The sequence below is a fragment of the Symphalangus syndactylus genome, chromosome 1 (assembly GCF_028878055.3).
Source record: "Symphalangus syndactylus isolate Jambi chromosome 1, NHGRI_mSymSyn1-v2.1_pri, whole genome shotgun sequence".
Taxonomy (NCBI): Eukaryota; Metazoa; Chordata; class Mammalia; order Primates; family Hylobatidae; genus Symphalangus; species Symphalangus syndactylus.
The window spans coordinates 100,293,205-100,308,020 of record NC_072423.2 but is presented as its reverse complement, the minus strand read 5'-3'; the positions used below and the strand labels follow the sequence as shown (position 1 = coordinate 100,308,020).

Below are 14,816 nucleotides of genomic sequence, written 5' to 3'. Positions count from 1 at the left end.
GGGGTTTCACCACATTGGCCAGGCTGGTCTCGAACTCCTGACCTCGTGATCCGCCTGCCTCGGCCTCCCAAAGTGCTGGGATTACAGGTGTGAGTCACTGCACCTGGCAGCTCACTTACTTTCAATCTTTGTTTTTTAATAACCACATTTAAAAACATCAATTTCCTCTAATTGGTGCTTTAGGGGCATTCTCCAGATTTGGTGTGTGGCACCTTTGCTGCTGTTCTGCTTAAACACCCCTTATTTCCCACTGTGGTTTTCTTTCCTAGGAGTTATCCAGGAGCATGATTTCAACCCCCCAGACAAGTTTGTACACTTTAGATGTCCATCCTGTCAGTGTTGGTATCTTTTTTATTTAAAAAAAACATTTTTGTTAATGTTTTTGAGACAGAGTCTTGCTCTGTTGCCCAGGCTAGAGTGCAATGGCACAATCAGGGCTCACTGCAGCCTTGACCTCTTGGGCTGAAGTGATCCTCCTGCCTCAGCCTCTTAAGTAGCTGGGACTATAGGTATGTGCCACCACACCCAGCTCATTTTTAAATTTTTTGTAGAAAGAGGATCTCCCTATGTTGCCCAGGTTGGTCTGGAACTCCTGGGCTCAAGCGATCCTCCTGCCTCAGCCTCCCAAAGTGCTGCAATTACAGGTGTGGGTCGACATGTCCGGCCAAGTGTTTTTATCTAATACAATTGCTCCATGATGACAGAATGAGGTCTCTTTGACAGAATGAGGTCTCTTTGACAGACTGAGGTCTCCTTGAAAACGGTTCTTTGAGGTTTGTGGAAATCTTTCTGTGGCCTGGCATATGTTTCTGTGTTCTTGGAAGGAAAGGATGCTCTTTAATTCCTAAGTGCAAAGTTCCCAGCTCTCAAACCAAGCCTGTTAACTGTATTTCAAACCTTTCATATCCGTATTAATTCCTGGCCTACTTGATCTGTCAACTCCTGGGAAGTACATGAAACGTGGGCATGTCCACTCTGGTTCTAGGGTTGTGGAGGCTTCTGGTCCACAGAGGCCCAGGTTGCATCCTCTCAGAGCTGAGGCACTTTATCATCACAAACCCACCCCTCTACTCCCACAAACCTGGAGCCTGAAATGCCATGAGTCTGATATTTATGTGTTAACCTGGCTATCTCTATCTTTTTTCAGTCTGTGTTGTCTGGTTTTATTTTATTATTATTATTTTTTTTCTTTTTGAGACAGAGTCTCATTCTCTTGCCCAGGCTGCAGTGCAGTGGCACAATCTTGGCTCACTATAACCTCTGCCTCCCGGGTTCAAGTGATTCTCATGCCTCAGCCGCCTGAGTAGCTGGGATTACAGGCATGCACCACCACACCCAGCTAATTTGTGTATTTTTAGTAGAGATGAGGTTTTACCAAGTTGGCCAGGCTGGTCTCGAACTCCCAACCTCAGGTGATCCACCCACCTCGGCCTCCCAAAGTGCTGGGATTATAGGCGTGAGCCACTGCACCTTTATTTTAGGTTCTGATATTTCTTTAGAATAGAGCCTAAAATTAGATAAAAGTATGAACATTTTTATGGCCAAACTGTCTTCCAGAAACACTAGGGCAGGCGGGGTGGGGTGCAGAACGTGCCCTGGCACATTGGGGGGATCCCCACTCTGCAGGGAGGCTTCCAACCTTGCCTGTTGTGGATGTGTCCCCAGATTCACTTAAGGGATAGACATGAAGAAAATGCCAACGAAAGGGTTCCCAACATAATTCTGCCTGGTCTAGAAAAAGCCTGATATCTGGGTTTGAAGCATTTGGATCCACCTGGGCGCAGAGGCTGTTGTCAAATATGCATCACTTGGCACACATCCCAGCACCCCACAATCCCCCTAAACCTCACCAGCAAACACCAGCCAGCAAACACCAGCCCTGTGAATGCAGGCCCCAGGGGCCACTGTGTTTCTCAAGAACAGCACCGTGTTTACTGTCTTTTGTTTCTTAAAAAATAACGCACCATAAAAAAATGACATCTTGTCTTTTACAGCAACATGGATGGAACCGGAAGACGTTGTGTTAAGTGAAATAAGCCAAGCAGAGAAAGACAAATAGCACACGTTCTCTCCCTTATGTGGGAGCTAAAAAACGGTGGACCTCAAGGAGGTAGAGAGTAGAACAGTGGTCACCAGAGGCTGAGAAGGGTCAGGTCAGGGGGAGGGAGTGAACAGAGGTTGGTTTCTAGGCACAAACACACAGATAGAAGGAATAAGTTCTTGTATTCAATAGCACAGTAGGGCGACTACAGTTACCAAAAAATTTGTTGTAGATTTCAAAATAGCTAGAAGATCTGGAACATTCCCAATGCAAAGAAAAGATAAATGTCTAAGGTGATGAGCATCCTAATTACCCTGATCATTACACACTGCGTGCATGTATTAAAATATCACATGTACCCCATAAATTGCATAATTATTATATATCAATTAAAAAAACACATTTCATGGTCTTAGAGCTGCATAATGGTGAGTGTAGAAAACTCCTAAAATTCCTTCAGGTGAAAAAGCACTGTTCCCAAGAGTCTGAGGGGTGGGCTCAGTGCAGCCTCTGTGGCCTGCAGAGTCAACACAACCCAGCCAGGCTGGGCCAGGAGGGAGAGTCCACAGTGCTCTCAGGCATGCCCTCCTCACCTTCCCCTTCTTGAAGGGCTTTCTGATCTCCAACGGCCTCAGGCACCAGCTTCCCATAGGAGTGCTTCTCGCTAGAAGCAAACTTCGCTGTATCAAAGTAGACAGACCCACTGGAGACATAGCTGGAAAACAAAAAAGGAATTGGGTGGGGTGAATCTAACAGACCAAAAGTGTTTCAGCAGGATGACAGTAACAAAATGAAGTAGGGCTATAAAACCACGAAATCTGTGGCCTATCTACTCTCTGTGGTGGCCACTGAAAACCGTATCAGCTGCGTGGACTGAGTGGGACACCAGGGCCCATCCCACTGCGGAGGCAGCCTGCCTGCCCTGGGCAGCTCGTCCCTCTGTCTGGCGTCCAGTGACCCATGCAGCTCCCACCCTGCCTTGCTCAGGGCTGCTGCCGTCCTCATTCTTGTGTGGCCTCACCTTTCCCTGAATGTCCACACTCTACCCATCAGCTTAGCCCAGCTGAGGCTCTTGGCCTCCACGAAGCACTCCAGATTACTCCAGTCTGGAATGACCTGTCCTCTCTGAGCTTTGGCTTGCCTGTGCCTCTCAGCTTGGCACAGGCTCTTATGCTACAGTAGTTTGTGTTAAGTGGGGAGAGAAGCAGTGTTACTGCTTAAGAGTCTGCCCCGTTCCTGGCACTGTCACAAACTCTTGTTTCTCTTTCATCCAGCCTGTGTGGTTCCTGTGGGAGGGAAGCAATCTGAGGCTGGACACAGTGGGTCTCTGGGAGCAGGGGCACGGTACAGTGCTGAGCACTACAGACAGATAACCGGGTTCCTGTCTGCATTCCCATTTGTTGGCCATTTCTGAAAATGCTTACTTTGGAGATTGAGACAATACGGGCCAGGGAAGTGTGTGATGGATTCGCCAACAAAAAGTCACTAAAATCATAGCCAAGTGATAGATGCTGATGAAATGCACCCTCCCTCGGGATATGACACCAGGACTAGCACTCTCAAAATGTCCATGCAATGGCTGATGTCTGTGAAGGCCCAGCAGTATTCACGCTCACCATTATGCAGCTCTGGGGCCCCATGACCAACGGTCTTGGCTGCCGAGCTTCCCAGCAGATTCTGGGTTAGGTTCTCACCATGGCCCCCAGGACAGTGCAGACCCATGCTCCTCAGCCCCTGGGTGGGGCCCAGAGTTGTAGGAGGAAGTCTGCTGGGGACTTCTAGCTACACAGCCCCAGAACACCCACTCTTCTGCTTCCCAAACTCAGACTCAGAGCTGGGGAGCTCCTCCCTGTGCGATGTTCTGCAGCCCTTCCCTCCCTCGGGAGGGCCCTTGTGCTTACCCGTAACCGTTGTCCACAATCTTCTGGACAAAGTTCACGATTTCTGGCACATACTCACTAACCCGGGTTAAGACATCTGGAGGGAGAACCTGTGCAAGACATGATAAAGTCCTGGGATTTTCCTTCTGAAAACCACACGCGCCATAAAAACGTTACCAATTCATGAAACAAAAAGCCCATTATGCCCCTCAACTCAAGTTCAATGTTGACTTGGCCACTTAATTGAGCTGGCCTTGCCAAAACAGGAATTTAGAAATCAGGGCCCTTCACGCAAGACAGCCAGCACAAGACAATTGTGACACTTACGTTCAGAGCTTCCATGTCTCTGTGGAACTCCCCTTCCCAGAACTTGGGCAACTTGGAGAAGATGGAATTGTCAGTCACATCACTGCCAAGTGTAGAATCTAGCCAGTCAGAGAGCAAATCCTTGGCTTCTTCCAGCAACACCTGAAGAGAAAGAAACAAAAATCCAGGAGTGGGCCACACACTTCACATGAGCACATCTCATGCAGTTGGTGTGAGCCCATCAGTGCCCTGAATTCAAAGGTGCTGGCCTTGATCTGTGAAGAGCCACCGTCTCCTAGGGAGACTGTGATGCTCACACAACTGGCTCGGCAGGGACAAATACAAGACTCTACAAATGGGCAGGTCTCACATGAACTCAGAGCAGCAGAGCCGAGGAGACCGTGGGTGCAGAGGCACAAAGAGGTGGGAGGGCCAAGGTGGGCCTGGTGAGCATGTGCAGCCTACCTGGGCCGTGCAGGGCAGGGTTATGGGCAGAGGCTGGGCAGGAGCACACACTGTGTCACCTACAGCACAACCCCTTGGTGCATTTGGGAAAAGATTCACGACGGAGACAGCCAGAGGTTAGGAGAGACAGGCAGGGCACTGGTCCCGGAGGTCTCAAAAGCCCCATCTCCCTGATGCCATTGACTGAAGATGCCATCCCACTTGACACACCATGGAATGGGACGAAAAACCACCAATCCCAGCAAAACATGGCACCTGTGTGACCCAGGTCCTGACCACACACACACACACAGTCTAGGCATGAGACACGCCCCAACTGCACTCATGTCAGAAGAGAGAAATGTCTACCCTCCACCTACCTTGGAGGGACCTAGAGTTCTGAATGCACTGACGTGGACCTAGGACAGGGTGTGGCACCAAGTAGATGGTCTGTGGCCTACTACGGGAATGGGGGGCAAAGAACCAAGGCTGGAGAGAAAAAGTGTAGGAAAATGGCCTGGCAGACAGCGAGGACACAGGGTGGACAGAGAAGCCACAACACAGAGAAGGGGCACAGGGCCCACGTGGGCCAGGTTCTTGATGCAATCCCTGCCTACAGCTCCTGAATCAAACAGATGTGTTAATGTATTGCAGGCCTGCAAGTGGTAAGGCACGTCTGCAGGAATGAGCACACCCTCCCCATCACTGTGGGGCATCCAGTGGGCAGACAAGCACCAAAAGCAGGGTGTGCACTCTGGGGAGCAAAGGCTGCCAAGTCTGCTGCCCAGGAAGCAAACATGGGCCTGCCCCAAGTACAGGGAAACATGTGCATCCTGGCCCTCAGGATCGCCAAGGTCATGACCCAGCAAGAACTGACATCCTAATCGAGGTCACCAAACGCCCAAGAACATGAGCAACTGTGAATGGGAGTCAGCGGAAACGACAAACAGATGGACACTTCACATGGAAGAGTTATCAGATACATAATAAAATCCAGTAAGTATTACAGGCTTAAAGAAATAAGGACGGACGCACAGATGATACACAATAGCAAGCAGCGAGAGGCCAGAAAAGTGGCCCAGGTAGATCTGAAAATAGAAGCAAACAGAACCTGCAGAGGTGAAATGTATTAACAAGCCAAACAGTCTTACCTATCCTACTGAGTGACTGTGTTTCACTCCCTGTCTGAAGGAGAATGAGTGACTGTTTCACTTCCTGTCTGAAGGAGAATTTGTGAACAGGAAGACAGAACTGAAGAAGTCATCCAAAATGGAATAGAGACAAGAAGGAAAATTTTATGAAAGACAGGTTAGGAGACACGGAGAAGGATGAGGTGAAATGATGAGACTCACATCTAATTGGCATCCCAGAGGAGAGGAGAGAGGGAATCGAGTAAAGGTGATACTTGAAGACACATCTGAGAATTTCTCAAAACTCATGCAACAATCCAGTCCCGGGAAGCACACAAAATATCCAATAGGATAAGTGAAAACAAATCTCTTATAATGTCTTAGTGAAATAGCAGAAAACTGAAAAGAGAGAATATTTTTATAATGCGCCTGATAGAAAAGACATATTTACCGATCAAAGAAAAGTGATTTGAAGGCAGCCGATGTTTTCAACAACAGCCAACAATGGAAGCCAGAAGACGGCAACCACCTTGAACAAACAGGGAAATATACACACTTCGAGACAGACAAAAGCTGCTTCCCACCAATACTTCTAAGATAACATTTCTAAAACTTGCCTGATGATAGGACTGGAATACTCAATGTTGCTGGTCAAGCATACAGATTAACAATCAAAATGCATAAATACAAAATGATAAGAGACTTCTGGTTTCCAGTTGCACGTAAGTCAGGAGCTTGGAAGTTGCCACTCTACCTAACATGTAAAAAGCTGAATAAACTGAAAAACCAACTCTTCTTAGATCCGTAAGAGAAGTAAGGTCATAGGGCAAACCACTGCCCCCCAAACTGGAGAGACCAACAGGAGAAGACAGAGAATCACAACTTACCAGAGCAGAGACTCTTAAGCTGAAAACTCTGTGGGAACCAGTGTTGGGGGAGGAAAACCAGGACTGTAACTGAGAGATTGCTGTAGGCAAGTCAGACAGTTGAAAACTCCAGGGACCCAGTCATAGGGGACCCCACGCTTTTGTGAGTTTTACCTCTAGGAACCTGACCAGGCTCTCACAGTGAATATTGGAGAAAAACCCCCTTGTGTTTCCAATAGCAAGAAGGGAAAGGAAGCATTCCAAAATATAACAGTGCACTCTGTTCTTTTTTTTCTTTTTTTTTTTTTTTGAGACGGAGTCTAGCTCTGTCACCAGGCTGGAGTGCAGTCGTGCAATTCTCCGCCTCCCGGGTTCAAGCAATTCTCCTGCCTCAGCCTCCTGAGTGGAAGGGATTACAGTCACGTGACGCCACGCCCAGCTAATGTTTGCATTTTCAGTAGAGACGGGGTTTCACCATGTTGGCTGGGATGGTCTCAATCTCCTGACCTCGTGATCTGCCCATCTCGGCCTCCCAAAGTGCTGGGATTTCAGGCGTGAGCCACCGCGCCTGGCCAATAACTGGTAGGTCAGAAGTATAGGTAACAAACTACTACTTTCAGTTGGCACCTGATCTGGGGGACAGTCTTATGGGACTGAGCCTTCAACTTGTCAGATCTGATGCTGCCTCCTGGCAGACTGTGTTGGAAATGAATTAAATTTTAGGACTCCCAGCTGATGCCTGCTAGAGAACTGACTGATTATCGGGGCAGAGGTGGGCTGGGTGAGGGATAAATCCCTATATATTTTGGTGATCAGAGGTGAGGTATTCTGTTTAAAAAATTTTTCCCCCTACCTCAAACAGAAGCCAATCTGAAATGGCTACAACACTGTAGGATTCCAAGTATGTGACATTCTGGGAAAGACAAAACTATGGAGACAGTAAAAAGACTAGATGTTGTCAGGGGTTGGGGTGGAGAGGGAGGGATAATAGCTGGAGCACAGAGGATGTTCAGGGCAGTGAAACTATTCTGTGTGATACCGTAATGGTGGATACGAGACAGTATTTGTCCAAACCCATAGGATGTACAATCCTGAGTGAACCCTAAAGTAAACCACAGACTCGGGGTAATGACGTTCAGTGCAGGTTCACTGACTGTAACAAACGTACCCTCTGGTGGGTGCAGATACTGGGGGAGGTGATGGTGAGGTGGGTAGGGGATATATATATAGCCTCTCAATTCTGATGTGAACCAGAATCTGCTCTAAAAAAAGAACTTTTTTTTTTTTTCTAAAAAGTGAAAAAATAAGGAGAAACAGACAAATTCACCATCAGAGGCAGAGTTTTGTTTTGGTTCTTGTTTTTGTTTTTTAAGAAACTGTATGAATAGGCTAAGCCAGCAGGAAGAATTAGCAAAGACACACAAAATATTAACCACACAGCCAACAGGTACAGCTAAGTGGATGGCATGAGGAACTGTGCACTAGTTGATTAAACAAAATCTTCTCAAGCACAAGAGAACATTCAGAAACCAGCACACACAGGGGCCACAACACAAGTCTCTGTTCACAGATCCAGCTTGGGACAGACCATACTCTCCAACCATTGGGTAGTTAAGTTATAAGTGAATAACAATAAGTTAATATGAAAAAATACCATCCATTTGGAAATTTAAAACTTCTACGTAATTCTATATAACTAACTTTTAGATAATTACTTCTAGATAATTCCTGGGCTAAAAAATCCAACATGGATATTAGAAATTGTTCACAAGTAAATGATGTCAAATTTTGCAGCAAAAACAGTCAGAGGAAAATGTATAGCCTTAAATTCTTAAATCAGAAAATGAGCTAAACTGCTAAGTGAGACAAAGAAAAACAGAATAAATCCAAAGAAAAAAGAAGAAGTAATAAAGAATGGACAAAAACTGATAAAACAAAAAGACTAGAGAGGATCAACACAGCCAAACTGGATCTGAGATGGTTCTTAGATACAACGTGTAAAATCCCAACAGTGTCTTACATGGAACTTGACAAGCTGAGGCTTCAAAACACACCTAATGACAAAACCAAGATGGGGCCTCTTACCCATCAGATACCTATGAGAGACAGCATGATACTCCTGCAGGACTGGGCAATTTTTATAAATTTTTTAAATTTTAAATTCTTAAACTTTTTGTAGAGATAGAGTCTCACTATGTTGTCCTGGCTGATCTCGAACTCCTGGGCTCAAGGGATCCTCTTGCCTTGGCCTCCCAAGGTGCTATGATTACAGGCAGGAGCCACTGCACCTGGTCTGGGCTGGCCAATTTGACCAACAGAACAGAATTAAGAGACACAAACACATACAGACCCAACATGTAACAGAGATGAATTCGTGTCTTAGTCTGTTTTCTTCTTTTTGTTTGTTCTGGTTTTTTTTTTTTTTTTTTTTTTTTTTTTGAGACAGTCTTACTCTGTTGCCCAGGCTGGAATGCAGTGGCGTGATCTCGGCTCACTGCAACCTCCGCCTCCTGCTTTCAAGCTATTCTCCTGCCTCAGCCTCCAGAGTAGCTGGGATTACAGACGTGCGCCACCATACCCGGCTAATTTTTGTATTTTTAGTAGAGACGGGGTTTTGCCATGTTGGCCAGGCTGGTCTCAAACCCCTGACCTCAGGTGATCCGCCCGCCTCAGCCTCCCAAAGTGCTAGGATTACAGGTGCGACCCACTGCGCCTGGCCAGGAATGGGTAAAAATTTTTTTTTTTCTTTTTGAGACGGAGTCTTGCTTCGTCGCCAGGCTGCAGTGCGATGGCACGATCTCGGCTTACTGCAACCTCTGACTCCCTGGTTCAAGGGATTCTCCCACCTCAGCCTCCCAAGTAGCTGGGATTACAGGCACACACCACCACACCCAGCTAATTTTTTTTTTTATTTTTAGTAGAGACGGGGTTTCACCATGTTGGCCAGGATGGTCTCGATCTCCTGACCTCGTGATCTGCCCACCTCAGCCTCCCAAAGTGCTGAGATTACAGGCGTGAGCCACCACGCCCGGCCTGGGAATGGGTAATTTTTAAAGAAAATTTATTTCTTACAATTCTGTAGGCTGGAAAGTTCAAGGTCAAGGGGCCACATCTGTTCTGGGCCTTCTTGCTGGTGGGGACTTTCCGCAGTCCCAAGGTGGCGCAGAGCATCACATGGCCAGGGGGCTCATGAGGGTCAAACCAGCTTCTGTAACAGCCCCACTCTCATGATAACTACCCCACTTCTGTGATAAGCCATTCGTGAGGGCAGAGCTCTCCTGACCCGATCGCCTTGAAAAGGCCTTACCTCTTAATACTGTTACACTAGGGATTAAGTTTCAACATGAGTTTTGGAGGGGACAAATATTCAAATCATAGCAATTAGTATCAGAAGACATAAGAATGATACAAAACAGTAAGAAAAGGACCAATAACCTCATGGGAAAGGGGGAGAGATGGGGGCAAAGAATCACAGCTGGAAGCAAGCATGTGACAAGATGCTCAGTCTCAGGAGAGGTTGGAAAAAGGGACATTCAAACCACAGCAATCAGCACTTCACATTCATTGACTGATGAAAGGGAAGCATCCAACAATACAAATGCGAGTGTATGTGCAAATACACAGCACACCCGAAATGTGGTAGAAGAAGAAATTTGCATAGACATTTCTTTCTTTCTTTTTTTTTTTTAAGAGTCTGGGTCTCACTCTGCTGCCCAGGCTGGAGTGCAGTGGTGTGTTCATGGCTCACTGCAGCCTCAAACTCCTGGGCTCAGGTTATTGTCTCACCTCAGCCTCCCCAGTAGCTGGAAACACAGGCATGTGTCACCATGCTGGACTAATTTTTAAATGTTTTGTAGAAATAGAGTCTCACTATGTTGCCTAGGCTGGTCTGGAGCTCCTGGGCTCAAGTGATCCTCCTGCCCTGGCTTCCCAAAGTGCTGGGATTACAGGTGTGAGCCACTGTGCCTGGCCATATAGACATTTCTGATATGGCTACTATGAAGATAAGAGTGAGCCTAGCAGGTCTGTGTCTGCCACCTGAGAAAGGCCTGCCTGCAGAGCTGGCCATTAGCTGGCATCCAGGAGCTGAAATGTCCCCTGTGCTAAGAGGCCGGGAAACCCAGCTCTGTGGCAGCAGCCCCCATGGGCTGTTGAACAAACACTGTGGCTTATGCAGGTGGAACACCAGCTTTCTTCCTGGGGAGTCGGGAATTGTGGCATGTGCCAGGCAGAGGGTGCCTATGTGACGGGCTTCCCTAGGGAGGGACATTTCACACATGTGGCTGCATTTTTTCCTGGCGGGGGAGAGTGTGCTGTGTCCCCTCATGGGAGGGCGGGAGGAAGCTTCAGCAGCCTGCCCATGGATGATTGAAGACTCCATCTGAGCTTCTGCTCCTCACTGTGTCACTGTTACAAACCTTAGACGAGATGATAACTCGATGCCGAGTCTCATGAGTCCTTCTAGAGGACCCCAGAGTGTGTGGGCAGTGTTGGGAACCCCCGACACAGTCACTTACATATATCCTACACAACCCAGCGATTCCACTTGCAGTTATATGGCCTAAAGAAACTTGCAAATGTCCACCTAGAGACAACACAAAACAAGTCACAGGTCAGGAAAAGACGCTCCACATCACTAGCCATTAGGGAAATGCAAACCAAAACCACAGTATACCACTTCACACCTACTGGGATGAAAATAAATGAAGAATAACAAGCTTTGGCAAGGATGTGGAGAAAACAGAACCCTAGTGCACTATGGGTGGGAATGTGTAACAGTGCAGCCACTGCAGAAACAATACGGTGGTTATGCAGAATATCAAAAATAGAATCATCATATGAGCCAGCAATTCCACTTCCGGGTATATCCTCAAAAGAAGTGAAAGCAGGAACTCAAACAGATATTTGTACACCCAGGTTTATAGCAGCATTACTCGCATCGTCAAAAGGTGGAAACAACCCATATGTCCACGGGCAGGTGAAAGGATGAGCAAAATGTGGCCCATCTATATACAACAGAGCATCATTCAGCCATAGGAAGGAAGCAGAGTCCGACATGCGCTACAGCATGGGTCAACCATGGGGACACTATGCTGGGCAAAATAAACCAGACACAAAAAGACCCTGTCTCTACAAAAACAAAGTTTTTAAAAATGGCTAAGATGGTAAATTTCTTATGATGTGTGTTTTACCACAATTAAAAAAAAAAAAGAATATTAGTGGAACAACTGGGAAAAAAATTACAGCAGCATTGTTGGTAAGAAGGAAACCTAACTGCCCATCCCAGGAGAACAGACAAACAGCTCGGCCCCCAGGCAGGCACTGAGGGAGTGACAGCGACCACATGTGGGTCCGTCCCAGAAGCACAGCTTGGGTGAAAGCACACTGACGACTACACACACGGCGCGTTTCCATGAAGTTTGGAAACAGGCGCAACGAAGCGATCTGCTGAGTCAGGACACAGAAGAGACCAAACTAGAAAGAAACATGCTGGCGAAGGGCAGACACAGACTCCCTGCCCCGTCACTGAGGTGGGGCCAGGGCAGTGGTGAGGGAAGGGGGGCTGCGGCCTGAGTGGAGCCTCTTTTTCTAAGCACAGCTGCAGCCGTCTCTTCTCTTTTCCATCGAGTTCTTAAAGGGTGACCAGCAGGCGGCGCTGGCACAAAGGAGAAGGCCTTCCTGACTGTGTCCAGGGCGCCAGCCACAGGGAAAGGCCTCAGGAAGAGGGCAGGGTCCCCTCTGCACCCAGGTCTCTGCCCTGTGTCTGAAGGAGATCTTGGCAGGGACAGGAGAGCTGGTCAACATGAAGGCCCCAAGCTCAGTAGGTACCCACAGCCCTCAATGCTCAATTCAATGTTAATCCCTGCTCCTCCTTCTCCAGCTGGTGTGGGGAAAGTCCGCTGGAGAATCTTGGAACACGTCGACAGAAGGCTGCCTCCCCATGTTCCAAGTGCACCTGCTGCCTATCTGATGGAAGTGGTGGGAGGGTGTGGATCCTGAGTCTCCTTCCAGTGGCACAGGCTCTGCACCCAGGAAATGGGGCAGGAAATGGGGCAAAAGGGTGTGGGAGGGGAGGGGCACTGATTCAGCCACCACAGAACAGGGCCACCTGCCACAGTGGAGCTACAGGAGACACAGAGTGTCCTCCACTGAGACAATCTGTGGAATCAATCTGTGCACACAGATCAGTCTATGCACGGCCCGACATTTGACCCAAAAGGGCTGGCTGGGAGATGTGTGAAGCCTCACCTCCACATAGCTGTTGACTTCCTCTCCAGTGAGTCTGGACTGCACAGCTTTCTCAAGTGGTTCCATGGCAAGCTGCACTGCATGCTGAATCCGTTCAAGCATCTGCTTTTTATCGGGATCCGTGGTCTCATTTAATTTTACTGAAAATGTCTACAATAAAGAGATGTCAAACCTATTCGATACTGCTCAGCAAAACCCCAAGTTCATAAAGGGGATTCCAGGTAGAAAACAGACCAGTGCTTCCCATGGCCCCATAGAGATAGAGAAGTTTGCACCCCAAGTGGCCGGGCAGTAAGTAACTAAGAGAGACCGAAGCTCCCGGCTCAGGAGCTCCTGGTTCTGCCCTCTCATGTGTGACCCTGGACAGGGCACCTAACCACTCTGTGCCTCAGTTTCTCCCATGCAAATTGGGTGTGAGAGCAGTATTTCTAGGGCTGTTCTGGGGATGAGGAAAAGTGGGCCACCCAGTGGGTTCTGAGGTGTGCTGCAGACACATCCATCAGGAAGGTACTCAGGCCTCACTGACCTAAAGGATTGCTAAGCTCTAATTTTATTCCTGTTTTTAATTCCAGAGATAAAACGCCATAAACATATCCATAATGATTACTGTAATTACTAGGGATAATTAGTAGAGAGTAAAATGACCTATTCTTACTATTGTAATAAAAATAACTATATAATAATGGTTATTCAGAATGAAAATACTAGAGATAACTAATTTCTTCAAAAGATTCTGAAAATTTACAGTATTACCAAATTAAAAAGCTTAGTATAGCTTTTGTATCTTGGGCAGAAGTTTCTGATTTAGTTGTAACCTTGGCATTGAAAATTAGACAGAAATATTGGTAAGCATTTTTATAAGTGTAATTAGTGGCACCGTGATGAATTCAGTTGTTTTCCTGTAAGTGGCAGGAATGTCACCTACTCTCCACTCCACTCCAGTACGTCTTTCCTGGTGACTTTGTCACAAGCCAGGGGACCTTACCTATAGAGACTTCAGTGCCCCTGATGGAACTGGCTTGAGTAACATACACTTTGTGAAAGCCTGTGAGACCGACACTACCCTAGGGACAGTAGCCTACAAAGGACCGAGAACAGAAAGCAAAGGGCTCGGTTTCTAGAGCAGACAGCAAGAGGCCCACCTTCAGGGCGGCCTGAACATCCTCCAAGAGCTGTGCCCCTTCAGGCCTCTTCTCCCGATACTGCTCGAACAGGTGGTTCTGCCGGGCCCTCTTGATGATCTGGGGAGGGAAGGCAGACATTGGGGAGTGATGCTTGGAGCCCACCTGCATCCCTCTGCAGCAGCCCATTCTCTCCCTTGGCCAATTCTAAGTGAGGGTGAGGGTGGTGGGAGACAACTGTGGGCCCCGGACATGCACACCATCATCAAATAGAAACACCACCCTCCATCTCCCACCTGCCAAGTAGTGCCCAAGGCCTAACGTGATCTTTCTGACGCTTAACGAAATGAGCCCTGGGGGCCCCAGCTTCCCCTGCAAGCCACATGTCGAAGTGCGTGCTATGGGAGGCCTTCCTTCTGTAAAACACCCAGGGCTACCGACCCCTGAGCAACATGCAGGTTTCTAACCGTGTCTGAACATCATAGAAATGATCATATCAGTAGCATAAGTGGGAATATTAACTCATTGAGGGGATTAAAATGATGTTTATCAGGTCAAAACACAAGCTAGCTCAAGCCTACATTATTTTATTTACTTACGCGAAAGTCCTATCTTCTTTTACGCCATCCAATTGCATTTAAAATTTGATCTTACAAATTTCCTTTACCTTGTCATCAATATCCGTAATGTTCATGCAATAAAAGACATCAAATTTGAAGTAATCCTTCAACACTCTTCTCAAGATATCAAAAGAGATGTAGGACCTAAAGCAATGAAAA

At 47.4% G+C, this 14,816-nt stretch overlaps 1 protein-coding gene across 8 annotated transcripts in view; it reads right to left on the bottom strand.

The window, feature by feature from the left end:
• The window catches only part of CARS1 (cysteinyl-tRNA synthetase 1), a 55,718-nt gene that overhangs the window by 23,323 nt on the left and 17,579 nt on the right, over positions 1 to 14,816 (bottom strand). For all 8 annotated transcript variants that reach the window (XM_055271623.2, XM_055271614.2, XM_055271636.2 and 5 more), the window contains 6 exons: positions 14,705 to 14,801; positions 14,059 to 14,157; positions 12,917 to 13,066; positions 4,249 to 4,389; positions 3,943 to 4,031; positions 2,635 to 2,756 (listed from right to left, as the gene is read on the bottom strand). In XM_055271623.2, coding sequence (XP_055127598.2) covers positions 2,635 to 2,756; positions 3,943 to 4,031; positions 4,249 to 4,389; positions 12,917 to 13,066; positions 14,059 to 14,157; positions 14,705 to 14,801 — 698 coding nt within the window. The remainder of the gene's footprint in view (positions 1 to 2,634; positions 2,757 to 3,942; positions 4,032 to 4,248; positions 4,390 to 12,916; positions 13,067 to 14,058; positions 14,158 to 14,704; positions 14,802 to 14,816) is intronic.